The sequence below is a fragment of the Letharia columbiana genome (genome assembly GCF_014066305.1).
Source record: "Letharia columbiana isolate WasteWater2 chromosome Unknown Sc0000015_s1, whole genome shotgun sequence".
Taxonomy (NCBI): Eukaryota; Fungi; Ascomycota; class Lecanoromycetes; order Lecanorales; family Parmeliaceae; genus Letharia; species Letharia columbiana.
In genome coordinates this window covers 350,917-376,879 of record NW_023501055.1, presented here as the reverse complement: position 1 = coordinate 376,879, position 25,963 = coordinate 350,917, and the positions used below count along the sequence as shown (strand labels likewise).

Sequence of the window (25,963 nt, the reverse complement as noted above, 5' to 3'; positions counted from 1 at the left end):
CTTTTACTCTCTTATCGATACGAGTATTTAATTTTCTTTATATTATATAGTAAAGGTTAAAGTCGCCTAATATAATCTATTCGTTATTCTTAGACTTTATAAGCGTCTTATATAGTTCGTTAAGTTTATCTATTTATTAATCGCCGAGATTATAAATATTATATATACGTATAATTCTATTATTTTCGAACTTGATATTAAGAGTATAGAGGTTTAATAAATAATATAATAGATATTATTACTTTAATAATATTCTCTTATTAATATAGAAATATATTTATATATTATTATAATAGGAGTAGATTAAGTTAAATCTATTCTTTAGAAGATAATATAATATATTTATATTAATATTTCTTTAAGGCTCTTAAATTACTACTATATTAATATTATAAATCTTTTTATTATCGAAGAGTTCTATTATAACTATTCTAGATTTTCTTATATTATATTATAGTATTAATAGCTAATTAGAGTATACTATTATTTCTTAATATTATTATTAATATTATTTACTCGCTTTACCTAGTTTATAAAGTCTATATTCTCTTTCTAAGTATTCTTCTTTTCTTAATTATCGATAAATCGAATATATCTCTTTTTATTTCTATTAATAAGGATTGTAATTCTCTTATTATTACTCTTTTAACTTAGAGGCTATTTATCGTTCTCGGAATTATTAATTTCCCTTATCGCTATATTATTCTTATATCGTTTAACTTCGTCTACTACTTTAAAGAGCGATCTATTTCTAGATAAGGCCATTATTAGTAATATAGAAATATATCTTCTTTTACTCGATTAGAGATTTAATATAATAATTCTTTCGAGGTCTAGCTCTCTAATTTCTCCTCTACTAATTATTCTATCTTTATCTACTAGTCTATCGCGCGTAGATATTAGTCTTAAAAAAAATTTCTTATTTCGCTTATAATTAGATATATTCTAAAAGTAGTTATTTAATTAATCGCTTATTTAATAGCTAGTCGATATCTTCTTCGTTATTATAAATCGTAAAAAAGTCTATTATCTCGTTATTCTCATTCTCGCTATCTCCCTCTTCTTTATTATATATATCTTATTTTAAATCTTATATAGTTCCTCGCAAATCGAGTATTTACGAGTATCGACCGTATATTCTTTATAATAATACTTCTCTAAGTATTTCTCATGATATATTAAGTAATTCTTTTTAGGATATATAGTCGATAGGTAATTGTATTTCTAGTATACGAAGTATTACTTTAATTTATACTGCTTATTATAGACGTAATAACTATATAATTTTAAATCGATAACTAGACCTTCTTTTAGTACTCTATTTTCTTTCTCTAGAGATATTAATTCGATAATTAATAAACTCTTATTATAATCCTCTTTATTCGCGTTAAATTAGCTTAGTTATACTATATCGAGACTTAGCGTATTAATATTCTCGTTCTAAACCCTTTTAATTATTATAACTATATCTTTAATATTAAATATATTAATTCTTACTCTATAAAGTAGAAGGCTATACATTTTAGTAATTACTCTTACACTATTATTTATCTTTAAAATCTAATCCTTACTTTTTCTCAGTCTATTCGCCTTCTCCTTATTTGCAATTATAATATATATATCGTTACTCGCTAGCCTCCTAGTCGTTTTAATAGATTTTCTTATAATATCTATACTCTTTATATATTTATTAACTATCGTAATTATCTCGCTCGATATCTTTTCCTTTAATACTTTACTTACTATCTTATTTTATAACTTTATAATAATCTCGTTTAGCTTATTATATAATACTTAATCTTATTTCGATATTATTAATAATATAATAGAGATTTCTTTAATAGTAGAGAAGAATATTAAGAATCGACTTAGTACGCTAATATAGCTAGTTATTAATATATTACTTTTTAAACTAGCTATCTAATACTTAATATATATAATCTTTTTCTTTATATTACTATCTTAGTTACTTAAATTAATAACTAGTTTATATACTTCGTCTAAGACTATCTAAATTTTAGATTTATTATTTATTCTTTCTATAAATACTATCGCCGCTCTAAGAGTAATAATTACTTTATCTATTAGTAGTTTCTAATTTTCGTCTATTATTTTTAATATAATATTTATCGATAACTTTAATATAAATGCGTACTTCTTAAAATTATAGCTATTATAATCTTATTAAGACTAGCTAGCCTTATTCGATATAGTTATAAAAATATAAATATTCTCTAAAGCTAATTAAAGAGGTACTAGCCTTACTAAGTACTTTAAATATATATATCTACTTTCTATAGCTCAATAATATAGCATGAGCGTTGTGCGAAAGTTTTTGAATGTGTTGAGTCGTTGACGAAGTCGCGACGACTTTCTGCAGCTAGTCTAAACTTGGACTAACGTCTACACGTGACGCGTCAATTCCCTTGGCATTGAAGTTGACTGTAGATTGTGAGGGAAACGAAAGCTGAGAAACCATAACATACAAGAAGTATCTGATGAAATCCTAGATCGCGCCAGGAGCTTTGTTGCTCCTCCTTTAATGTGGTCGCTGCAGTCACAGGCAGCTTATCACTCGCTGTGCTCACCTTCGACGAGTTCCACCCCGCGACATCGGCCCAATCTCGTGCTGCCAAGGGTTTCATGGTCAGCTCGGCCTTAACAAGCGTCGTCTCGATCATCCTGGCGACGATGTTTCTTTTCCGGTTCGAAGGACACGAGGAAGCCACTCGAATAGATCTTACGTTGGCGTAGGTACCGTTGGTCTTGCTTGATTGGTCACTTATCGCCTTTTCAATCGGCCTGCTGCTCTGGTATGGGGAGAAGAATGATACGTGGAGAGCCGTGGTCGTGGGCTCGCAGATCGGCGTCTCGTTGTTATTCACTTGCTGGGCTGCTGTTTGGATGTGGAGCACAATGAGGAAGAGGGGTGGACTGGGACGAGAAGAGATAGCTGAGAACACAAAGACCTTAGATGGAGAGAAGTGTTAGATGGAGAGAAAAACCAAAACGCCGTAGAAATCGTTAGGCCTTTGAAGTTTGAGATGCCGCGGTTATGGCTTTATTTACTCCGCTACCCATAAAGAGGATCCTAGGGAATGCAAAATTTTGAGCTTAGAGAAGCATATAGAAAATAGGGAAAGACTCAATGACTATGGGTGGCCTGCCATGCTGGTCTCCACTCATAATGATGCGCTCCTTTACTCTTCTTTCCCGGGTCTTCGCCCTCTACGACCCATCGATCGAATGAGTGCGCGCCGAAGAAGTCCATCTGAACTTCCATGAACTACGTCGCTAGCTTCGTCCCACCGCAATACTTGAGATACTCCAGGCTAGCTGACACGGAAGGAATATACGCATCCCATTTCATCCCCTTGAGCACTACTTCCTTCAGCGGCTGGAAATTCTTCTGCAAATCGGCGGATACTTCGTCAATGAGCTGCATGTCATAATCGTGGCGTCAGTGGATCAGATCGGTTCGAGAAAATCGGCAAGGTAATCTGAGCGTATGATGCAACCGGCACGCCAGATCTTGATGCACGTCCCCAAGCTGATGTTCCAACTTTCATCCGTTGATGCGCGAGCGATGAGTTCGAGGCCTCGGCAAAAAGCACAGAGAACAGAAGCATAGACTGCTTTCCGGAGGGTCTCTTTGAAAGCGTCCTTGTCATGAACAGTGCCTTTGCTGGGGCTTGGGACTTTGAGCTTTTCAGCGACTCGGACTCGCTGGTCACGGTCACAGACTCCAGAAGCAGGTGCCTTCGCTGTTGTTGGCGTCTTAAAAAACTTCATCGAGGACATTGACAATCGCGCCGTACGAGATGTATCTCTGCATCATTCCAAGCAGACCAAATCTAGCTGCAACGTGAAGCGGGTCCAAAGGGTTGGCTCCGCCACAAGGATAACCTCCTCGACCAATCTCTGTAAACACGTGATCCAGGGGACAGAATTATCTCGATGATGGTGTAAAGCTTTTCCCAACGTTCTTGCAGGTCGGTATCGCGTTCAGCTGGAGGCCAGGCTTCCTCTGCAGCTCGCAAGTGCCTTGGCCATTGTGCAAGCTCATATCTGGGCGGTTCTTCCTCGTCAGAATCGAAGTCCGGCAGGTCCGATGTAGGATTGTCCTTTTCGGCTTCCGCCGCAATGTGTGTGGCTAGCTCTGTCGTTTCTGTGCCCAGGCTCACAGTTCCTTTTGGGGCTAGATTTTCAATGCCAATGTCAGGTCCGTGTTGCAATGCAACACTTTCACTTGTCAAACTACTACAGAGGAGTGTGTCAGATCGTTGACAGATGAGGGTGCGGATGCGGCGTCAGGCCTGTCTATCTCGAAGCCTTTGATCGTGACAAACTTGTCTTGGAACGATCGGGACATGAGCTTTCGAAAAAAGTTTTTCGCCACGATGAGATGCCCATGTTTTGGGGAAGCCTGGTAGGTTGAGACTTGATTCATACGCTCTGCGCAATCTGGGCAAATCCTGGGATCCTGAGCCAGCGATTTCTCCTCACTGCTGATGAAGTCTCGGACAGATCTGTGTTGGATGTCGACGACTGCCGAAGAAAACTTCAAAAAATCTCGGCATACCGTTTTGAGCCTTTTTACCGATTCTCGATCCTTGTAGTCGATATCCTCTTCCTGGGGCTCCATACCTGTTGATACTCCGATGACTGCTGAGCTGTTGTCAGATTTTTCCTTCTCCTCAATTTTATCGTCGTCTTCATCGGTGCCCAAGTCCTCATAGCAACGCTCTATGTCGTCTGCCACCAGAGCAACTTCCAATGTTGCCTTCGCTGCACATCAGCCATCGCAGTGCTGTAAGCAGCATTTCACGGTCGTCTTCCTGTAGCCTTTCCAAGTTCTGCTTGTAGAAATCGCTCATCCCATCTGGAAGGCGTTTCATTAATAGTTGCACGTTAGTCCTCACAGCCTTTGACTGCTTTAGATTTTCGATGACCATGTTCGCATCTACCGAGTGATGAGTGAGAGGGCTTGAAGACGCAATTGGAGATGGCTTGCATTTGATCATCCCATCGGACTTCCTAGCGATCCTGGGACCTGCGTTCAGCTGTCGGAAGCGTGGCATGCTCTTCAGAGAGTCCTCAATATACGCAAGGATATCGGGATGGTTTTTTTTCTTGCTGACCTCAATTTTCTTACATGGCAACTCCCTTAAGTCGTTTACAATGTGGTCCTCGGGACGGCTTGAGACTAGAACTCGTATGTCAATGCCCGACTCGGGTAGCGCATCCAAAGTGTCCAAAATCCGGCAGTCCAATCAGAGCACTCATCAAGTGCATCCACAACATCGAAAGTCCATGTGCTGATGACCTCTGCGATATCAAGAAACATTGGCTGAAGTACAGAGTTGATTTGCAGAAGAGACGAGTCCCTCTTTCCTTCTGGACTCTTCATCTTTGTCTCTTGCGTTCTTGAGGAGGTCGAGGAGAGTTTGATACTTCACGCCCTCTCCTGGCAAACTGTCATTTCCATTATTAGCTTCGTCCCCGCAGGCGGTGAACAACTGCGCCACTGGGTGTAACATTATTGTTAGGCAACACTGGGTAGCGTTGTCCCTACTCTTGCAAAGGAGATAGGCCAATTGAGATTTAGACCTAATCTGTTGGGAAATATGACGCTTCAAATCTTTGACGATACTTGATACCAGGTACGATTTCCTGTAGCCGCCTTCCCCAAACAGATGTCGAAGGCTCGGATGTTTTTGGTCACGCCAAGTCTCATATTCGCGTGCCCCAACTATCCATCTGCATGTTCCGAGATGTCAATGTTTGAGATGCGCGAGGTACTGCGCCTCAGGCGCCTGGGTTTTAGCGGAAGTGCCGGCCAGTAGCCAGTCTTTTAGCTCTCGAAAAGCTTTCTCCAAGTCCTTCTTCTCTTTGTGCTCTCTCTTTTTGGAAAGCTCAGCTTGGATGACCTTGAGATCTGGAATCGTGATGGCATTGATGACTTCATGGACATCCTCGAGAACTTCGGAGTCACCTTCCAATATACCAATAGCGGCTGTTTTCAAAGCAACATATGCCGTCCCTTTCAATGCATCTCGCTTTCCTCTAGCATCGTCCACGATCTTCTTGAACTCCTCAAACTCGCCACCAAATACTCCGATCAATGTCCGACCTAATTGTCAGGTACGGTGAGTCATCCTCAAGAAGTGAGCAACACTGACTTACCGAATTCTCCGTGATCAAATACAAGCTTCCGAGTCTGATAGGAAATTTAGTACGATGGCGTACAGTGGCGGTATCTGCTTCAAAACCCGGTCTCCAGCAACTTTGGAGTCATCCATTGCTACTCTCTCCTTGGAATACTGTTTGACATACACCTGACGTACAAAGTTTATGTCTGAAAAGGGGCCCACGGAATCGAACAAAGAAGCGCAAACTTTGGAATCTTTGAGAAACCCCCCAAAAATGAATCTGGTTTGCCAATATGCGGTGGGTGCGCCACGAGGATAAACAGACAGTGAAAATCACTCGAAATGCTGACCACATCAAGGACACCGTCTGAGGTCCGAATTGCATAGAGCGTCCCCGACCTAGTGCATAAGCTCTAGCCTTCTCATAACACCGCCAACTTTGATATCGATATCTTTGCTTGCAACACGCAAAGTGTGGGTCCCATCCTCGTTTGAAACCTTGCTCTGAGTAAGCTGCAAACTTTTAATAGTATCTTCAAGGTGAATGGTATCATCGAGTTTTGCCCTTTTGGCTTTACCAAGGCCTTGGTAGAAGATGTCACTGGCCTCTTCCCAGAAACGATCTGGCGCTGTACCTCCATCCTTTCTGCCTACGACGATAGAGTCCATCGAAGTTTGAGATGAAATTGCCTGAATGCGGCAACAGGAGCGCTGAGACGTGCTGACAGATCCGGCAGATACCCCGCGCATCAGACCTCTCGAGATCGATAGTCGTGGTAGTTGCAACCGCCACTTATTCTATCCGGCTTTCCTGGTAGCTGCAGATGGTTTGGTGGTGAAAGACTTTGTAGAAATGATAGGTATGAGAACCGTGAATTTAATCAGGACTCGTCGTGGGCTAGGAATTCTGCACTCGTCAGAAGAGGCTGAGAAAACCCCTCCAGGCGCATAGGGTGGTCAATCCTGCAAAACAAGCTCATCGTGCAGCTGTGCCGCAGCATACCGGTATGTACGAGGCTCTGTCCGACAGATCTTCTCCTAACACGGCAGCTGGCTGAGTAGGCGACAGCGTGCTCAAACGTGATTGGTCAAGGAGAGAACAATTATTGCAGCTCCTTTGTGCATGCCAATGCTTCGGGGGTCCCAATTGTTTGTCGGTGGCCTGCTTTGCTTCTCCCATCACCGGCGTTTAGAAGGCAGTTTTTCGAACACGCTCCACCGAAACTCCCCACAACCAGTGCGGCAATACCTCCGCATCCCCCTCCCCCCCAAAAAATAACCCCTTTCGAACACCATCCACCAAAATCCAGTTTCGCACATCCTCCCCCCCTCCCTCTCCCTCGCACAACACTCACAGTAACAATCCGATCAAAACTCTCCAAGCCTATGCCCAATGCCTAGCAGATACCTTCACCGACACGGAAGCGTTGTACGTACTCTACCCGAGTCCCATCATCAGACAACGTGAGTAAGCGCCTCAGTGACAAAGTGGGAGGCGCAGCATCTGCACTTTTATAATAGAAGGGGCCAGCTGAATAAGCAGTTGAAAAAGGCACCGAGTGTTGAGGGTCTGGATGGGGGGGGAAGGGATTGAAGGACGGATGCAGTGAATTGGATTGGATGAGACTTAGGATTGAGCATCAGGGACGAAGGACGATGGGCGAATGATGGAATAGGGTAGATGATGAGTAAAGCGATCAAGGACATGAGACAAGGGTAGTTCAGGGCATCGCTAGATGCTGATCATGAGGTTCACGAGCGTGTGATTCGTCCTCGAGTGTCACGATAGTAGTACAGTAGAGAGCGCGAAGCCTCTGTTCGACAGGCAGCGTTCAGTGACAAGCATGGTATCATAGTAGGCGTTGCTACAAGTTTCTACAAACCGTTTTAAAAAAAATTCCTTTTTTTTTTTTTTTTTTTTTTTTTAAAAAATCTTTCCCCCGGCAAAACTAAAGCTTTCCGATCAGGCTTGCGACGATGCACTGGAGGGCAGATGCTGCGGCATTATTCGAAGATTGGCAGGTGTGTGCACTTGTGCTAAGAGAGACTGCATGCGAACTAATCAATATAATTTTAAGCTAAGCTGAATAGATCTATTTGATGCTGCAACAGTGAGGCTGGTAGAGCAATACGCACGCTAAATCGCTAGAGCTGATGATATGATTGGAGGAAAACATCAAGGCTAAAGCAGATGGACGCGTGCAAGCTCGCTGGCTAAAGTTTGATACTGTTATGACATGCAACGTTGAGGTCAAAGCAAAGACATGACCAAGATCTACCAGAGCGAAAAGGAAACTCGTAAGATTGACCATGTTGGCCTACTCGCCCCAAGCCGCAGCGATGCCTTTGGCATCTCCTCGTTTCTTCTCGCGGCCCATATGATCGACAGGCGGATAGCGTGCACGGAGCTCTAGTTCGTCGAGATGAATATTGGAGCGGATATATCTACGATCGTATGTGTTAGCAGAGCCATCTTATTTCCCCAGGTTTACCCCGGATTTCGATTTTGCGATGCACTTACTGTGACCCTGCATTTTCATGCGGCTGGTAGTCCCAACTATGGAAGCGACCTTGCTTGAGTGCATCCCAGCACAGACGCCTCATACGTTGACTTTTGAGCACCTCTGCGTGGATGCGATCAAAATCCCAACGCGCGTGAGCCTCTTTAGCGAAAGCGTGGAACACTTCCTGCACCCCTGGATCAATGCTAGTTGCGAGATTATGAAGCTCCTTGGGGTCTTCGAGGAGATTGAACAACTGGGGTGGATCCACCGGGCAGGTGATAAATTTCCAGGGCCCACGGCGGATCATCATGAGCGGGGCGATCGTGCCCTCACCCGCATACTCTCCATAGACGGTATCATTGCCATCCTTCCCATTGAAACCGTGAAGGTATGGGACAAGGGAACTGCCGTCAATAGGGAGACGCTTGTCCAAAGACCCGTTGACCAGATCCACGAGTGTGGGAAGGATGTCCAAAGCGGAAACATTACGTGTGATGGTCTGTGGCTCAAAGTGCTTTGGGTACGAGATCAGAAGAGGTACGCGAGCAGAGGCTTCGAACCAAGACATCTTGTACCTAGACGATCGTTAGCTTTCACGTCGTCGACCTCGTGAATGGGAACATGGCACGAATAGACCCTGCTGTTGTCGATCAGTAGATCACCACGTACCATAGTCCTCGTTCGCCCAACATATCCCCGTGATCAGAAGAGAAGACCACAATCGTGTCTTCATCCATGCCACATTCTTTCAACACCTCCAGAAGCTTTCCCACATTGTCATCCACGTAGCTCACCGCGCCGAAGTAGGCTCGTCGAGCACGAGCGATAGCTTCATCTGGGAGCTTTGCATCCTTCAACCCACATACATTCAACAAGCGCTGGCTGTGAGGGTCCTGCTCTTCCTCAGGTATTGTCACGGAAGGAGGCGGAATGTCCTCACCCTCGTACCGATCCCAATATTCCCTGTGAATGGTATAAGGATCATGTGGGTGTGTGAGCGAGACAGTCAGGCAGAATGGACGCGAGTCAGATGGACGGCGAGCGGTGGAGTACAGGTACCTCGTGGCCTTGAACATGACTTCTTCATCGAAATCGAGCTGGTTAGAGCGGATACAGGAGCCAGCTTGGAGTATAGAGGATTCATTGTGATACCACTCAAGACGACGATCGGGGTCATCCCAATTGACGGCCCTACAACGGTTAGCAAATGTCATGAAGGGAAAGCTGAACATTTGTACTGGTGTCGATGCTCAAATCTCGAGCTCGATTAAACCACCAGCCTGCCTCCATCCTTTCCCCCGTCTATGTGCATTGAACGTACCATCCGAAGTCTCCCGGGTATATATCGCTTGTCAGACGCTCTTCGTAGCCGTGTAGTTGTTCACCGATGAAGTGCATCTTTCCAGCCAGGACCGTCTCGTACCCCTCCCTTCGCAGGTAGTGGGCGTATGTTGGAGCGTCGCAGCCCAGTGGGGATGCATTGTCCCAGGCACCGATCTGAGAAGGCAGTTGCCCGGTGACTAGAGAGGAGCGCGAGGGAGCACATAGTGGCGAGGCGCAGTAGGCGGAAGAAAAGACGGCTGATTTGGCTGCTAAGGCGTCAATGTTTGGAGTCTTTATGGGAGACTTGTCATTGTGGATACGGAGGAGCGGAGCGGAGACCTGATCGGCGAGAATGAAAAGAATGTTGGGCTTCCTCCGCTCAGCGCATTCTGGTGGTGGTGAGGAAGTGGAAGAAGCAGCGGATAAGGGTGGACTATGAAGGTTGTACATGAGGATTAGTCCAGAGTAGAGAAATGGCTTCAAGGTACCTTGTCAGAGTAACTGAGGAGGGAGGTAAATGAGAATATTATTGAGGTCGAAGACAGCTCATGAAGAAAGGTGAGATTATTGGAGGGCAAAGTAAGGGAGGATGAGGAAATATATACAGAGAATCACGCAAGAGTGGGAAATGCGCGAAAAGAAGAAGTGGACGACCGTAGAGTACGGGTAGCGTATGTGGGGCAATAGAACTTACGTCTAGCTCAGTCATGCGACAAGCAAAAATCAGCCTTACTCAACGCCTCCTAAACGTTCGCTCTTGCTTTCCTATCATGGACAATGAGTCCTGCTGATTGATGAAGGATAGAAAATAGAAAAAAACTACAAATTTCCTGCCCATCCATCACCATAAGCTTCATGAACCAGTTGCTTCGAGGCATCTCCCCTACCCAACTTGAGTCATCCGTGGGCATGCAGTACTTCTACCTTATCACGTGGCTGCACCATTAGCTATATTTTCTATTATGGCGCATTCATGTTCCGCACACGTCCGCCTCACCAAAATTGGCACTCTTGCCCTTCCAGAATGCTTGCACCAAAATGTTGATCCTGCTTTAGCTTCATGCTCCCCGGAACAATTTATTCTCAGGGATCCCATCAAGCGGTTTTCGAACATTCGATACGCCTCTTGCCAACCGTCAGAGATAGTACCCGAGATGTTTTCAACTTCCATGAGCCTTCTTGTTCACACATAGAATGGACAAGACCCAAAATTGGCAGTCTGCCACGATTCCTTGCAGCAAAGACCTTCTTACTTAAGGTTCATCCTGTTCAGAAGAATCGAGTCTCTTGGATTATATTAAGTGGTCTCCGAACAGTCTATACGCCTCTGACCAACAATCAGAAACATTTTCAGCCTCAGAAATAATACTCTTCACCCATAGAACCCACAAGACTCAAATTTGGGAGTCTGCCACGGTTTATTGCAGCCTTGATAAGCGGTGCGCATCTTTCCCGAGTCACACGACCCTTCCCTTGCATGTATGAGATCGGGTGCTTTCATGCATGCCTCGTCAGCAGCGTTAATCATTCACCCAATTGGTCTTATAGTATACCGTAATGCTTTCCGCATCCTCAGGGAGGCCCTGCTTGCCCGATGTTGGAACCATGACCCTGATAGATTGTCGTCCATGATGACTAGCGCAGCGCAACGCCATGCCAACGTTACATTTTCATGTCTATCAGCCGTTAGCTCCGAGTCGCGGACATGCTCGTGATTCAATACGCGATGCAGGGGCCCTTTCTGTCTTCCCATCTTCAATCCCATACCTTCCAGCGGTCCTTTTCTTGTGTTTGACGAGTGTCCCCATTCCCTTCGCCGGTCTTCGGACCTGGTCTACGCTTCCTCCATGCACTTACTCTGATTTAAGACAGCTAGGATTCAACACGCTGAGGATTCCCCTGCCAAAGTACGAAACGGTAGAACCTCCTATGCCATTGCCAGCGCCAGCAGCAGACAAACAGAATATGATGCAATGGAGACCGCCGTTGTCTTCGTGGCGGGTTGTCACAGCGCCAACGAGCATCGGCCAAGTCAGTTTCGGTGGGCATGTAAAGCCATCGCGCAATTGCATGCAGTCCAAAAGTTCTTTGCTGTGATCACACGATCATGCCTGAAGCACCTGTAACCGTTTCCTCATCATGTTATCTTACATAATCCTCCTGCATCCCACGAAAAGCTGGACTTCCGCTGGGATAGCGATTTGCCAGATCTTAGAATGAACGATGATAACGTATTCGTTCCTAGATTTGTCAGCTTAACCTCCGATTCAGGAGCTCTGGAGCAGACCTAAACGGGGAATATAAGTAATCCACAGTGTACGAGCTATTCATGCCTAAACGCCAAGGCGATAAGGGGTTTATCGCTTCCTCGTTAATATGTAAGGCTTTCAATTGGGCAGTGGTGGACCAGATGCTCGACACACGTTGCCGAATAGCGTTGGGTCGTCCTTGAAACGCCCTTATCGAATTTGCAGCGGAGACTTTGCAGGGCTTGAAGCTGAAAAGCTGAGACCATGGGGTGAAGGCCACGACGCATCATGAGCATGGCGAGCGTTGCGCTGCTCTTCGAATGACGACGGTCAACCCCAGACATTAAAAGCTCAGGTAGGGACCATTGCTCCGCTCTAGAAAACCAATGTCCCGCATTCCGGTGAGGACTACAAGTCCTCTGCGAACTGAGTCGCCAGGAAAGGGACACACTCGCCATCCAACATCGGCGTCCGGTCAGATAAAACAGCGCAAACATTTCCAAGACCCTCTCTTCTATATTGTAGATCGCTCGTGGATTAACTCAATAGCTCCAACGTCAAATTGATAAGTGGTTCGGGCATCAACGCAGACAGAGCCTAGAGCTGAGATTCCAGCTCCTGCCATACCACCTTTACATACGCCTCCCGTGCCTGACATTCCTCAAATGCTCTCCCCCGCGGCAAACTCCCACGGTCAAAGCTCGGTCGTGTTATCGCAAGCAATCTCGTGCTGGAAGTGTCACAAGGGGCGCTAACCGCAGCCTTTCCATCTATGGATATTGGCCCGACAGTTGTGACTGCGTAAGAGCAATCCGCCGTCTTGCATCAGGCTGGGATACAGTACCATACCCGGTCGATCGGGGCACTGACTGGTCGGCACGGCTTACCATTGCAGCTTCGGTCAGGTTGGTATCCTCGGTCCGGTCTCAGACTAATTGTTGACCCAATCTATCGCGGAAAGATGCATGATTCAGGTCGAGATGGGCGGCCTGAGCTAGGCTCGAAAGATTGATATCGCTTGCAATGAGGTCCGCATTATGAAAGAAAGGCGGTAGAACGTCTTTACTCTTAAACAATTCTACGCTGGACGGGTCATGCTTAGGAAATGGGAAACAGAGCAACATGGAGTCCTTGAGGAAGGCCCAGACTACTGGTCATCACAAGCCAACAAACACTGGCAAGGGAAGATGTGGATACTTGTGAAAGAATTGGGCAAAAGGAAGAAGCAGGAGTTGGAGGGAGAAGCAGAGGAAGGTAAATGCCCTAGCAATGCTTTCGAGCCCACTGCAATCGCTGTCTCCACCACCCTCGAACGGTAGCGTTCCGGGCGTCGCACAAAATCCGAAGACAAACACTGCCATTAGTGATGAGTCGCCTGAGATCAGTACACGTCCGTCGGATGTCCAGGCAGGACCATCGCAAAGGCCGTTACAACCCACACCTGAACACGAATCCGACTACCTTTCCACCCTTACAAAGGGCCAGAAGCGTACACGTACCGAAGTTGAAGGCCACGAGGAGGAGGGTTTGGATCAAACCAGCCGTACAACAAGGCAGCGGAGATGAATTTAGCAACACTCCAACCGAAGCAGGAGCCTGCACCTACCACCAAGAGCACAAAAGCCCCAGAAAGGAAATTGTCAAAGATTTCCAGAACCAAGGCAATGGAGGGACCGAAACGAAATGTCCTGTCACCAAAGGCTCCGTTGGCTCAGCACACGTTGCCGTGGAAGTTACGATCAAGAAGTTTAACATCATATCGCGAGACCGACACGACGGTAACTACCGAGAACAGACGTTGCCAAGACAAGAAGAAACCCTTCCAAAGAAAGTCCCGACTTCGTAGAAAATGAGCGCACGGCCGAAGTGTATGATCCATGACAATGAACTCTAATGGACATCTACGAAAACATGATGGTATAGCATAGCGACGGATTTATGGCATGTAGAGAGCTTCATATATGTAAGTGGTCCGAGCAAATTCGGGACTGGCGAATACTGGCTGCATGGCAAGGACAAAGGATGATACCCAAGGGCACGGCTGTTACTCCTCCGTCATCTTCACTAGCTATGTAAGCATCATCAAGCACTGACAAAGTAGGTAAGTAGATCAACAGCACTACGAGCATCTTGATTGCGTCGTGTCATGGGAATAAATCCGCCAGCAAGGCGTGTCCATAACAAGCGCAAATAACAGGTGTGAATGTTTTCGCTCGCTGTTCCATCGCAACGGAATGTCTCGTTTCTCTGTTGCCTATCTCAGAATGCCATTCACCTCGCTGCCATGCATCTCCCTTTCATTCTCCATGTCCTTTTTTTGCCATCGTCAGCGCACTTGCGTACGTAAATCCATACACACCAAACTCAGCTAATACACCTGCCACAGTATTGGCTAGGAAGTTGTATAGGAAGAAGGAGGTTGCGTAGGTTGATGGTGGGGGAAACAGGATGGCGGCGGGGTTACAATGATGGCTTCACGGTGTAGGAGATGGAGCACTGATGGGCTAGACGCCATTGATATCTACCTAATCCTGCTCAAATTGCTATCCACTTCTCCTATCTGCAGCCCTTTACTCTACTACAAAGACACTCGCTGGCTCTCAACGCCTGCCATTTCCGCGCCACCTCAGGTTCCTCTCCAGCGGAGGGACGACTGCATCCCTGCGCGGCTTCTTTGTAACCCGCCCACGGCGCTCATCCGTCGCTGTTTCCTCGCCACTATCCTCTTCGATCACGGCCTCTCCCTGACCCTCTACTCGTCCAAATGTGCCCGTTGCCCAGTCACTCAGTGGGGATTTCCCCCGACCACTGCGAGGTTGGGAGCGCAAGGGGCCCGGCCCACCATGTTTGTTATGTTCGGCCGGGGATCTACGTCCACTATTGCGAGGCTGCGAGCGCAAGGAGCCTGGCATGCCTGACTCGTCTTCAGAGTCATATGGTATACGCGTGAGATGGGGCTCTCGAGCAAGCGGATTGGCAGTGAAGCGGCTGCTTTGTGATGCTGTTGATGCGTGTTCGCTTTGGATGGCTGGAGATCTGCCTCCGTTGCTGCGAGATTGCGAGCGCAAGGAGCGTTGTCCCACTGGCGCACTCTTATTGTCGTCAGATTCGGATGGTGTGGGCGCACGGGCCAATCGAGCGAGCGAGTTGGCAGTAAAGCGGCTGTTTCGTGATGTTGTGCTTCGATTCTCGCTTTCGAAGTCGTTGTAATCGTCTCCTGGGTAGGGACGCGACTCCAGTAAAGCTCGAATGGTCGGGTCGGTTGAACTCTGCCTGCTGAGATTGGTGGACGGTCCTTTGCCGGAAGGTCCCACGCTTGTATGGCGGGATCCTGGGACGTATTCCTCACAGTCGATAGGCTTCGAAGGATTGACGGAGCCTTGCCTATCAACGTTGTAGGATGGGCCCACGCTCCTGTAGTGGGATCCTGGTGCATATTCCCCGACAATTGAATGATTCGAAGGGCCGGCAGCGCTTTGTCTATTGAAAGAATTAGACGGTCCCGCACTTGTGTGACGCAATCCTTGGGGAGTGGCGAGCCGCGTTACTCGTGATTGAAGGGCTTGGTAGTGCCTTGTCTTCTGGATCCATGGATCTTTGAGCAGGTCTTTTGCTGTTGGCCGGTCCTTGATTCTAGCCTTCATTACCGTCTTGAGGAAGCGTAGCCCATCATTAAGGAGCTGTTGCCGGCTCCGAGCTGTGATGTAGATCACCAACTGCTGAACATATTGTGCACGGCTAGACAAAGTGTAGGTGGCGCGCTCTGGGAGTCTGCCGTGGACAAGGTGTAGTCCCACAACGCCAGCGGACCAGATATCACTGGGATATTGGTCGAACTCTGCTGAAATTCTTTGAGAAGCATAGAGGTCATGGTACCCTTCCGGTTTTCCAAGGTTCGCCATTGCGGAGAGGGCAGTATCTGCCAGCTTGATGAGCAGGGGATATCTCGTCACTACCAATATACTGCGTGGATCGACGTTTCCGTGGACCCACCCCTGCTCATGCAAATAGTTCAGGCCATCAAGCATTTGCCCTATGATAAATCCAGACTCTTCCAAGCTCAGCGTAGCGGCATCTCGTAGTATTGAATCCAACGTGATATGAAGGAAATATTCGTTGACGACCAAGAATGCTGTCCCCTCTAAGATGATATCGAAGACTCTTAGGATGTTCAACTATGCATGTAAGTGTCGAGGAATTTTACTTGACGTGGATGGGAGCTTACGTGTTGTAGCCGATTCCATCTCTGTGCCTTCAACGGGGTTACGCTGCAGACGCCTTGCTTGTCTCGAAAGTGTTTCACTATACAAACTTGGCTCTTCGCGTTGTCGAGAAACGGTTCTATCGCAGTGTTGGACCCCTCAACATTGTTTTGTGACCGGGTCGTATTTGGTCGTATAGGGCGTCTTTCTGCTTGCTTCCCACTTGCTTGTGAGATGGGCTCCGGCTCTGGGCCGGAAATTCTCCCAATCTCGTCAGCCGCTGGCCTGATCTTGGCATGGTAAAGGAAGACCTTCTCGTCGTACTCAGCATCACCTGTTATCATTCTCTGGGTTGTGTAGTACTCTCCTCCGTTCAAGCCTATGCAACGGTGCAAGATGAATGGTGTCATGTCCGGTCGATCGAGAAACATATTGCTCACGTCAGGCACGGCATCTTTGTATTTTCGATAATAGTCCTGGAGGTTCTCATTATACACAGGTTGTAGTCTTCCTCTTTCTGGACAACATATGGTCAACTCGAAACGGTCGATGACTTCGACAAGGAGAGTGGCGCCCGACGGAACGGTCTCCCCGTCATCTCGGAACAGAGTGCGCACATATTTTCCAGTGCTCTCTTCCTTGAGCCTAATACCCCTCTCTGACAGACAGGAAAGCATTGGGCTGCCGGAATCCCAATCGATTTGAATCGAGAAATGATTACCGCTAATACCGCTGGCCCTTGATCTTTGTAAGAGAACATCGCAGGTATTTTCATCGGTGCCAAATATGAATCCCTTCAGCAAGTTCTTGGGTCTGAGGGTGAGATGCAAGTGTAGGTGGACAGCGGGTGTAGGCCATGCTGCTGCTGCTTTGCTAGCTCGTCTGGTGATCAGTAGTTCAGTATCTCTGTGGTCGGTGAGGACATGATCTGTCCAGCGGCGACTGGCGTTCTCTGGATAGCCGAAGGCTTCTTCGGCGCGTCTATCCTTGGGTGTGACGATAGCGATGAGTGACTCCAGGTTAGTGAGCGTCATTGTACAATGCTGATGGAGGAGAATGTCAAGATGTAGAAAATGGAGAAGTTAGAAGGGAGGAAGAAGGAAGAAGGGAGAAGGGAGAAGGGAGAAGGAGTAAGGGTGATATAACAACTTGTGACACAAGACAACACCAATAGGGTAACCGACCCTGCGCATATTTATACACTAGCCCCGAAGCGAAACTAATAAGATAGAATAAACGGGAAGAACGAGAACACATATTTGAACAAATGGGATCCGGGCATGATTGTTAGGTTGAGGATCATCGGGTAGGATAGAACCAATTACCATTGCGTCTGGGTACAGGCAAATGCCAGGCTCTCCTGTGATACCATTTCTTTGAGTGAATACTTGGTGGTCACCCAGTGGTCATTTGCGGTTCAATGTAGGCTCAATGGTATTTATATCGCTCTTCGCTTTCATTAAGGTACTCTGACATTACAGATCCAGGTCTTTGTTGGAAGTAGAAAGCGTTAAGGCGAATCGTCCTAGTAGCCAGACGTCGCCGACTCGTACTTTATTCACTAAAGTAGATTTGCAATCTTCAAAGTCTAATCCTTATAATTTATCACTCCACAACTATATTATTAAAAAGTAGAAAAAGGAATTAAGAGAGCGTAAAATATAATTTCTCAAAATTTATGAGTTATTACAATTAGGCTTAAGTCGATAAAGTTATATAATAGTGTATTAGAATACAGCCGTCGAGATTTATTACACTATCATGTAAATATTAACAGTGTTACCCCGATTATAAACAAAATCGCATTTTATGCTCTCTAAGGGTTTTTTTCGGGTTTTTAATTACAATGTTGTGGAACGATAAATTGTAAAGAACAAATCTCAAATCTTAGTGAATACGAGTAGTCATTACTCATATCCGAAGCCGAAGCAAACCGAGACTCAGCCCTATCTTGCAAGCATCTTCTAATCAATCAGCAACACATCGATCACCATGCTCCCAGATGTCCGACTCTGATTACGAACCTATATCTCAGCCCAACAGTACTATCAATGGTTTTCCTTCGTTCTGTCAGGTTCAACTGGTCACCAAGGGTCTTGAGAAGAACCCTTTTCCTCGGGAAGACTTCTATCGACAGTTCTCTGTGACCCCGGAAAGGCAAACACCAGAGAGTCAGCGAACCCCTCATTGGTCGATCCCTGATCCTGACGACTACAGAGAAGCAGCCGAGGGCGCTGAGGAGGCTGCAGAATCTTTGAAGCGTTTCTACGGCGGGCGCGTGCTTCTGAGGGAAGATCCAGATGGGTCCATGATCTGTGGACACGATTCCGCGCATTGGCGTTCCAAAGCAACAAGCTGGTTGGATGAGATACAAAAGTTACAGGAACTGTACGAGAAGCGGATTGAGCAGGAGCAAAGGGGAGAGGCAGAGAAAGGACACGCACAGGCTCTATTCTTAAGCCCAATCCAGTCGCCATCACCTCCGCAATCAGATGGTGTCTTGCTAGCTACTGCTGCCGGAATCAAGAAACGCAAGCCTACTGCCGCTAGATCCTTTCAACAGGTCGTCACAAAGAGTCCGTCGCACCACCCTAAGAAGCGATCTCAAGCTACCGCAGCTTGCCCCCGATGACAATCCCAATAGCATTTCCAAAGCTCCCAACAGGCGAAAGCATACATTAGCGGCGAAGGAACAAGAGGTGGAAGAGACAAGTTCGACTCAAGCGTCCTTTGGCACAAGACCACCAAGGCAAATGACCGATCCAATACCAAAGGACAGGCCGCATCTTGTCACCGAAAGCGCACTAGGGCCGCGAATCAATACTTCGAGGGTCTCGAAGACCACCACAAAGAAGACGAGAAGGCAAAAGAATATACACTTGAGAGGCCCTCAGGCTCCGCATGTCCTGCCTTGGACGCTACGATCAAGAGATGCAATATCATACCGCGAGACTGGTACAAGAGCAGCTTCGAAGAAGAAGCGTCGCCCAGGTTGAGGGAAAGCCTTTGAGGGGATGCATACTCTCCCAAGAGACTAGGCGTACGACGAAATACGACATCATGACCATGCATTACGGAACCTAAGGGCATTATTGTGGATTCAATGATATAGCATAGCGACGGAAAGGTAAGGATGGAATCTACATCGACTTGCGTAGTTTGGGACATCATTGCATGGCGAAGTGCATGGCTTCAGCATAGTACGATACCCCAAAGCGTTGATGAAATCTAACTATTGTATTCACTAGCCAAGGAGGAATAATCCAACTTAGGTCACAGCAACAACCATGGCGGATCCGGGTTCGTGAGCCTGACTTCGCTTGTATCGCATCGTGAATCAAATCCACTGCAATGCCAAAGGCCGCGTCTATACGAAATGCGTATGCTGTCCCACAGCAGAGGAATGTTGCATCTTCTTTTGCCCAAGATCTCAAAATGCCATCCACATCGCTGACATGCATTTCCGCATCCCTTTTCACTTCACTCTTATTTTCGCTATCGTCAGTGCATTTGCTTGTGCGAGCCCATACCCACCAAACCCAACCAACACACCCGCTACATTCAGACCCTCCCAATCTAACTCCGTAGTCATCCTCGTCCTCCCACAGCCCGCGCCCTCCTTCCGTCAGCCGCCAACACCTCCCGCTCCCCCACTGGTCAATACTCTTCACAAGCTACGGCGCCCTCTTCGCCATCCTACCCCCTCGCCCCAGCCTGCCGACTCTACTCCCAAGTCCGGGACAACGCCCTCAACACCTGGGCATCCCGGCCCGAGCTCGATCAAGTAGCCGTCGGAGCCGGGGACGTCAGGCTCGCGTTCGGCTGCAGCAAGGAGCCGATACCGTGGGACTTTGTCGCAGAGTTCGCCGCGAGGGAGACGGATGCGGTGGAGAGAGGGTTCGCGAGGAGGTGGGCGTGGCAGGGTTGGGAGAGGACGGGCGATCATGGTAGGATCTGTGATGTTGGGTTCAGGTTGGCGGGAGGCGAGTCGGTGATGCCTCCTAAGGGTGTGGTAGTGGGGAGGAAGATTGAGTCTAGAGAACCGCGATTGGTTCCTGGATAGGTAAAGGCCGATACGGCATGCGTTTGGTCGTTCCCAACTTGCTACATCTTACCCAAATCGTAGCATCTAGAGCCCATCCCTTTGATTCTAACACTCCGCCTTTTCCCACGAATCAGATCAACAGCGGCCTGACTGTCGCCTCACTTGCAAGCCAGTAAGAGTTGCATGCTGCGCTGCCCGATACATGGGCGACTATAACAGCGTTGGTGACGCATTGGCGGCGAAGTTTAAGATCAATGAAATATCGGGGCCATTTTAGATTGGCGTTGGTGTATTGGGACACTGTCGGTCGTAGGACTCGTCTACCACGGCTCAAAACCAGTCAAGTCGTTGAAGTCACAGCTCCTCATCTCGCTGCTCCAATGAGACCGCAAAGATCGCCTCGCTGCTGCTAAAGAGACCACTAATATTGATGCCGCGAAGGAGATGGCAAGATGGCCCTGGCACCTGCTCTAGAAAGGGGATACGAGAGGTCGGTCGAGATCCTGGTAGCCAGCGTTGCCTGTTTTGACCTGCGCCATGGACATGGCAGAGAGTTGATTGTCTGGTCACCGAACGAGACTGGAATGCTGCTGGCGAAAGCATTGCCGCGAAAGCTCGCATCACGGCGGCCGAATAGCGATCGCTAACACTGAGAACTCAAGTACCATTGCTGCTGAATACTGACGGTGGTGACGTAGATAAGGTTCGATTCATTGCAGGCAATCAAGGAGATGACATAAAATCCAGAAACCACAACTGCCTCTTGACCGTAAAGAAAAAGGATAACTTCTCCGCATGACAAAACATAGCACAGCGTCTCCTGAACCTCCCCATGAATTTCGATGCACGAGGCAATGCAGGGCAATGACCTCTCCCTCGAGTCACTCGGCGCAGGAGTGAGCTAATTGTCAGGTTTCTGCTCAGCTCAGAAGATGAAGAGGGAAACTGTAAGAATGGCGGCGTACGCACGCTCTGGAGTACCAACCTAAACTCAAAAGACAGTCAGACCTCGGCGATCTTGGGTGAAGCTGGTGCCAACCTCAGCAAACTGTTGAAATTGAAGGTGTGAGTGAGTTGTGTTCGGCGGCGAAAAGTGGTGAGTCGGGAATGGTCACGTTTATACTCAAAAGGGGCACAAATCCCACTATTGCTGAAACCCATTGAACGGAGCGGCCACGTACGAGTATATCGAATATATGGGACTTCTTGTAAAGACTGATGCGGATGTATTAGTGGTCGCTGACTAGAGTGTGACACTCCTCGATAGGGGACAAATGATATTTCTGTAAGCAAGAATACCAGCAAGTCAGACACCAGCCACCAAAGGGGAAGAGCATGTACAAGCAGGGAATAGGGTACCAGTCTAGATCACGATGGCAACAGCGACCACGCAACGAGTAGACCCTATAGTCTAAGGTCTTGAGCCTACTACGGACGATCGAAATCGTTGAGACTAGCCTATGACAGGGCTCTTCGTCGGTGATAATGAAACGTGAAATGGCGGTTGGCAAACAAGTCAAACCTGTCAACATTTCCCAATTTTCAGAGAACATCTATGCAGTATTCCATATCCTTGAAAACCCTACAAGGTCGATGAGTGTTAGTCACCATCCATCGCGCGCTACGACTGCGCTTTCTCAACAGAGAAGCACGTCCTCCACGAGATCTGCGGGTGAGGCCCGAAAACAATAGTCCGAGCTTCCGAGACGCCACCAGAATGCTCTACCTGGTTTGATGAGGGTGCGTCGAGACTGGACAGGTGGTTGGAAAGCCTGGCATGACCATGAAAATGCGAAAGTGTCTGTCATCCGCACAAGACCACTGGTCTAAGCATAATGATGAGAAATGTCGCTGGATAGCAGAGAGGGTCGCTGTGTTGTGGAGAAGCAAGATGGGATGATGCGACAACAAACCTGTCCTGTTATGAGGTGATGGAATTACAAATGCAAGAAACCTTCTGAAGAGTTTATATGGCGAAATTCAAGGTACTCGTACTCTAGTCGGAGACGGCCGCACTTCCGAGGCATGATGGATAAGTTGCGTTTTCATGGTGTATATATTGCAGACACACAAACTTGAGCTCGCTGTCCAGGATGACATTCCATCGTCACTCAGTTGAAATACATGTACATTACCTATTGTGGGGTAAATGTCAATAAGTGGAATTCTGTCGCATCTACAGAATAGGGCTGAGCTAGCGCGTCTGAGATCTGGGTACTCTAGCAGACGTCTGGTGATGTCATCATTCCTAGATCTGCATCATTTTCCATGCCAAACGCGCCCCTGCTTCGCGTTGCATCTTCGCTCATTCTACGCTCTCACCGATTTCCTTCCTACTTTATATAACCGACGAAGGATATACGATCAAATTGCTAGCATCCATCGATTGATCAAACATGGTCAAGCACGAAGCCGAAGAGCACCCAGAGCTGCAGCATCCCTCTACGAAACGCGCCAAGCAGATCGATGCGGATACACCCTTCAACGAGCTTCTCCGACATCTTGACTCCCAGGATTCAATTGACCATGTGGAGAATGTCATCCACTGGTTTAGGAGCAAAGATTTACGCATCCACGACAACAAAGCTCTCCACAATGCTTCCTTGCTGGCCAAGCAGAAATCGAAGCCCCTCGTCTGCGTTTACGTTTATTGCGCCGAGGAGTTCCAATGGCATGGAACAAGTCCTGCAAGGAGCGACCTCATCCTCCAGACACTTGGACTGATGCAAGCAGAGCTGAAAGAACTCCACATACCCCTCGTCTTCGCGACCGCCGAAGGGCGCAAAGAGATCGTACCTACCATTGTCAACTTCCTCAAAAAGAATGATGCCTCACATGTCTTTGCGAATTTTGAATACGAGGTGGATGAGCTTCGAAGAGACATCAAGGCGTTCAAGGACATAGGGAACAGTGTCCAGTTCTCGCTATATCACGACCAAACCGTTGTGGTACCGGGAGAAGTGAAGACGGGCAGTGGAGGGCCCATGAAGGTCTTCTCGCCCTATCATCGCATCTGGCTTGGATTGGTCAAAGAGTCTCCAGAGCTACTCGACACTGTACCCGGTCCCGAAAGGAACGCTTCGATGCCAGACGTCAAAGGTGCCTCGCATGATGTTCCACCAGTACCCGAGAATAAGCAATTCGACTCGGATGAGACAAAGAAAAGAATTCGAAAACTTTGGCCAGCCGGCCACGCCGCAGGCATTGACCGTCTAAACCACTTCATCCACAAGCAAATCGAAAATTATGCGAAAACTCGCAGCGACCCCTCCAAAGACTCCTCCTCTCGCATGTCCGCTTACTTCTCCTCTGGTACCGTCAGCGTCCGGGAAGCCCTTTCCGCCCTCCGCTCCTACAACAGCAATAGCGCCGACTTCAGCGAAAAGGGAGCCAGCCCAGGTGTCTATTCTTGGGTTCGCGAGATCGTCTTCCGAGAGCTATACAGACAGATGATGGTTGTGATACCGCACAATAGTATGAATCTGCCGCAGAATCTCAAATTCGACTTCGTACAATGGGAAGACGATGAAGATGGGTGGAAGAAATGGTATGAGGGCAAGACAGGCGTCCCCTTCATCGATGCTGGAATGCGCCAGCTCAACCACGAAGCCTACATGCACAACCGTCTCCGCATGAATGTCTCGTCCTACCTATACTGCAACCTCCTGATCAACTACCGCCGCGGTGAGCGCTACTTTGCCGAAACACTCGTGGATTGGGATCTGTGCAACAACACGCAAGGCTGGGAACCGAGCTATACGGTTTTCAACCCTGTCAGTCAGGCAGAGAAGAACGATCCCCATGGTGATTACATCAGAAGGTGGGTTCCCGAGTTGAGAGGCGTGGAGGGAAAGGCTGTCTTCTCTCCTCACGATAGACTACCTAAAGCAGAATTTGAGAAGTTAGGCTATCCCAGGCCGCATGTGGACTGGAAGGAGACGAAGCAGAGATGTATGGAGAGGTTCAAGAGCGATATGAGAGATGCTGAGCCATAGCCGGCGTGCTTTGTATATACTATGCAACCTATCAACACATCAAGTTCTTTGGCATTCTCTCGTCACATATCCATTACATAATCCTCCAGAGGCACAATTCACGCTCGACATTTCCCGAGTTTAGCGAGGAACGGGCGCTGCTCGTGGTCGAAGTTCAGCCAGCCGGTCGGAACCTCTGCGTAGCAGACCAATGTACCCAACGAGGACTTTCCCCACTATCCTACCTACATGCTCAGTCCTCAGTTCAGACTAGCCTATGCATGTGCACGATTAGTATACATCAGAGCTCCAATGGCGTCTCTGCACAATTTATATGCATTGGATGGCCATCTCTCAACCGATTAGGGCTCACATAAAGCAATCGAAAGAGCGTGCAGGCAGAGGAAAGTGATATACAGATACTTGTTACCTCCCACATTTCCGCGCATCCTTCTCAACACTCCGCCTCGTACAGCGCGACGATCAAAAATGCGGCGATCTACAAAAGCAGCGTCGGCCCCATTTCTTCGCTTCGTCGATGTTCTTCACTCTCGTGCAAACAAATTGGTGAGAAAAGAAAAGCGGTTATCTAACTTTGAACCAAGAGGATGCAGGCGAGCAACATTGTTCTTGTAGCCGCCGAGTCGTATTCGTGCGGTATCGTCTGCGAATGAGAAACCATGGACCGAGCATTAGCTCCACCTCGCAAGGAACGTCGTCATTGGCCGAAGAAGTCTTCTGAACACAAACACAAAGGACCTTCCCGTGGCGACACCGCGGTCGGTAGAAGCCCCAGTCCCGAAGCTCGTCTGCCGACCCAGTAACTTTTACCCATAGCCACAAGGCAAGCAGTCCCAGAACAACACGCCCATGATTCTCCCACCAACGTTGTCCCCATGCGACGCCGCGCTCACTTCCTCAGGAACTGGTGGCTCGAAATTGGCGCCCGTTTCGTTTTTGTCTTGGCCTGAATTGCAATCGTTGTCACCTTGCGACCGCATCAGGGCGGGCCACTGCCGCAATGGTCTTACAATATCTCGGTCAACTCTTTGAGGTCCATTTACGTGGTCGTCCTGAAAGCAACGGTCCTGCTTGCGACTGCGGAGAGTCTTGGTAAAGCCCGAAAAGGATTCGAAACGAAGTCTTTTGGGAATGCTGTGGTGTTAGATATGTTGGAGTCGTTGCGGAACGAGAAAGGCATTGCTTCCAACATGGAATTTTGTTCCACCCCTTATCGAATGCAATGCCCCAAAATCACATCAGGCTTTCTCTCAGGTTCGTGTTGGGGATTGATGCGGACTCCAAGATCTATATCGGTCAGCTCAAATGGCGGGGTTTCGAAACGACCGGTCTCTTCGTAAAACTATTACTATATTCTCCTTGCTACTGCCCGCTCTATAATTCTAAGAAGAACCGTAACAATAAGAAGTCCATTCTGTTACCCTCTAGCTCTTCTCTCCTACTCATTTGAAAGATCTCTTCATTTGATAGGCGCCTCCTGACTCCCAAGTACC

The 25,963-nt window shown here is 47.6% G+C and overlaps 12 protein-coding genes across 12 annotated transcripts; 5 read left to right on the top strand and 7 right to left on the bottom strand.

Annotated features, from left to right (window-relative positions):
• Positions 1-3,286: 3,286 nt before the first annotated feature.
• On the bottom strand, positions 3,287-3,445 carry HO173_005574 (uncharacterized protein; the record flags this gene model as incomplete). The annotated part of the gene is made up of 1 exon (XM_037307489.1): positions 3,287-3,445. One exon carries the CDS (start codon positions 3,443-3,445, stop codon positions 3,287-3,289), a length of 159 nt encoding a protein of 52 aa, XP_037165671.1.
• Positions 3,446-3,468: 23 nt separating this feature from the next.
• Positions 3,469-3,801, bottom strand: HO173_005573 (uncharacterized protein; the record flags this gene model as incomplete). Its single annotated transcript, XM_037307488.1, has 1 exon — positions 3,469-3,801. The coding sequence occupies one exon, from the start codon at positions 3,799-3,801 to the stop codon at positions 3,469-3,471; it is 333 nt and encodes a 110-aa protein (XP_037165670.1).
• Positions 3,802-3,854: 53 nt separating this feature from the next.
• HO173_005572 (uncharacterized protein) lies at positions 3,855-5,540 on the bottom strand (the record flags this gene model as incomplete). The annotated part of the gene is made up of 4 exons (XM_037307487.1): positions 3,855-4,260; positions 4,350-4,783; positions 4,923-5,206; positions 5,360-5,540. The coding sequence occupies 4 exons, from the start codon at positions 5,538-5,540 to the stop codon at positions 3,855-3,857; spliced, it is 1,305 nt and encodes a 434-aa protein (XP_037165669.1).
• Positions 5,541-5,777: 237 nt separating this feature from the next.
• HO173_005571 (uncharacterized protein) lies at positions 5,778-6,821 on the bottom strand (the record flags this gene model as incomplete). Its single annotated transcript, XM_037307486.1, has 3 exons — positions 5,778-6,133; positions 6,187-6,220; positions 6,582-6,821. 3 exons carry the CDS (start codon positions 6,819-6,821, stop codon positions 5,778-5,780), a joined length of 630 nt encoding a protein of 209 aa, XP_037165668.1.
• A 1,649-nt stretch (positions 6,822-8,470) lies between these two features.
• HO173_005570 (uncharacterized protein) lies at positions 8,471-10,429 on the bottom strand (the record flags this gene model as incomplete). The annotated part of the gene is made up of 4 exons (XM_037307485.1): positions 8,471-8,597; positions 8,674-9,231; positions 9,326-9,847; positions 9,978-10,429. The coding sequence occupies 4 exons, from the start codon at positions 10,427-10,429 to the stop codon at positions 8,471-8,473; spliced, it is 1,659 nt and encodes a 552-aa protein (XP_037165667.1).
• A 2,893-nt stretch (positions 10,430-13,322) lies between these two features.
• HO173_005569 (uncharacterized protein) lies at positions 13,323-13,547 on the top strand (the record flags this gene model as incomplete). Its single annotated transcript, XM_037307484.1, has 1 exon — positions 13,323-13,547. The coding sequence occupies one exon, from the start codon at positions 13,323-13,325 to the stop codon at positions 13,545-13,547; it is 225 nt and encodes a 74-aa protein (XP_037165666.1).
• Positions 13,548-13,594: 47 nt separating this feature from the next.
• On the top strand, positions 13,595-14,074 carry HO173_005568 (uncharacterized protein; the record flags this gene model as incomplete). Its single annotated transcript, XM_037307483.1, has 1 exon — positions 13,595-14,074. The coding sequence occupies one exon, from the start codon at positions 13,595-13,597 to the stop codon at positions 14,072-14,074; it is 480 nt and encodes a 159-aa protein (XP_037165665.1).
• Positions 14,075-14,828: 754 nt separating this feature from the next.
• HO173_005567 (uncharacterized protein) lies at positions 14,829-17,623 on the bottom strand (the record flags this gene model as incomplete). Its single annotated transcript, XM_037307482.1, has 3 exons — positions 14,829-16,403; positions 16,454-17,443; positions 17,615-17,623. 3 exons carry the CDS (start codon positions 17,621-17,623, stop codon positions 14,829-14,831), a joined length of 2,574 nt encoding a protein of 857 aa, XP_037165664.1.
• An 809-nt stretch (positions 17,624-18,432) lies between these two features.
• On the top strand, positions 18,433-19,440 carry HO173_005566 (uncharacterized protein; the record flags this gene model as incomplete). Its single annotated transcript, XM_037307481.1, has 2 exons — positions 18,433-18,993; positions 19,075-19,440. The coding sequence occupies 2 exons, from the start codon at positions 18,433-18,435 to the stop codon at positions 19,438-19,440; spliced, it is 927 nt and encodes a 308-aa protein (XP_037165663.1).
• A 277-nt stretch (positions 19,441-19,717) lies between these two features.
• HO173_005565 (uncharacterized protein) lies at positions 19,718-20,493 on the top strand (the record flags this gene model as incomplete). The annotated part of the gene is made up of 2 exons (XM_037307480.1): positions 19,718-19,734; positions 20,019-20,493. 2 exons carry the CDS (start codon positions 19,718-19,720, stop codon positions 20,491-20,493), a joined length of 492 nt encoding a protein of 163 aa, XP_037165662.1.
• Positions 20,494-22,871: 2,378 nt separating this feature from the next.
• HO173_005564 (uncharacterized protein) lies at positions 22,872-24,470 on the top strand (the record flags this gene model as incomplete). The annotated part of the gene is made up of 1 exon (XM_037307479.1): positions 22,872-24,470. The coding sequence occupies one exon, from the start codon at positions 22,872-22,874 to the stop codon at positions 24,468-24,470; it is 1,599 nt and encodes a 532-aa protein (XP_037165661.1).
• Positions 24,471-25,276: 806 nt separating this feature from the next.
• HO173_005563 (uncharacterized protein) lies at positions 25,277-25,450 on the bottom strand (the record flags this gene model as incomplete). Its single annotated transcript, XM_037307478.1, has 1 exon — positions 25,277-25,450. The coding sequence occupies one exon, from the start codon at positions 25,448-25,450 to the stop codon at positions 25,277-25,279; it is 174 nt and encodes a 57-aa protein (XP_037165660.1).
• Positions 25,451-25,963: the final 513 nt, after the last annotated feature.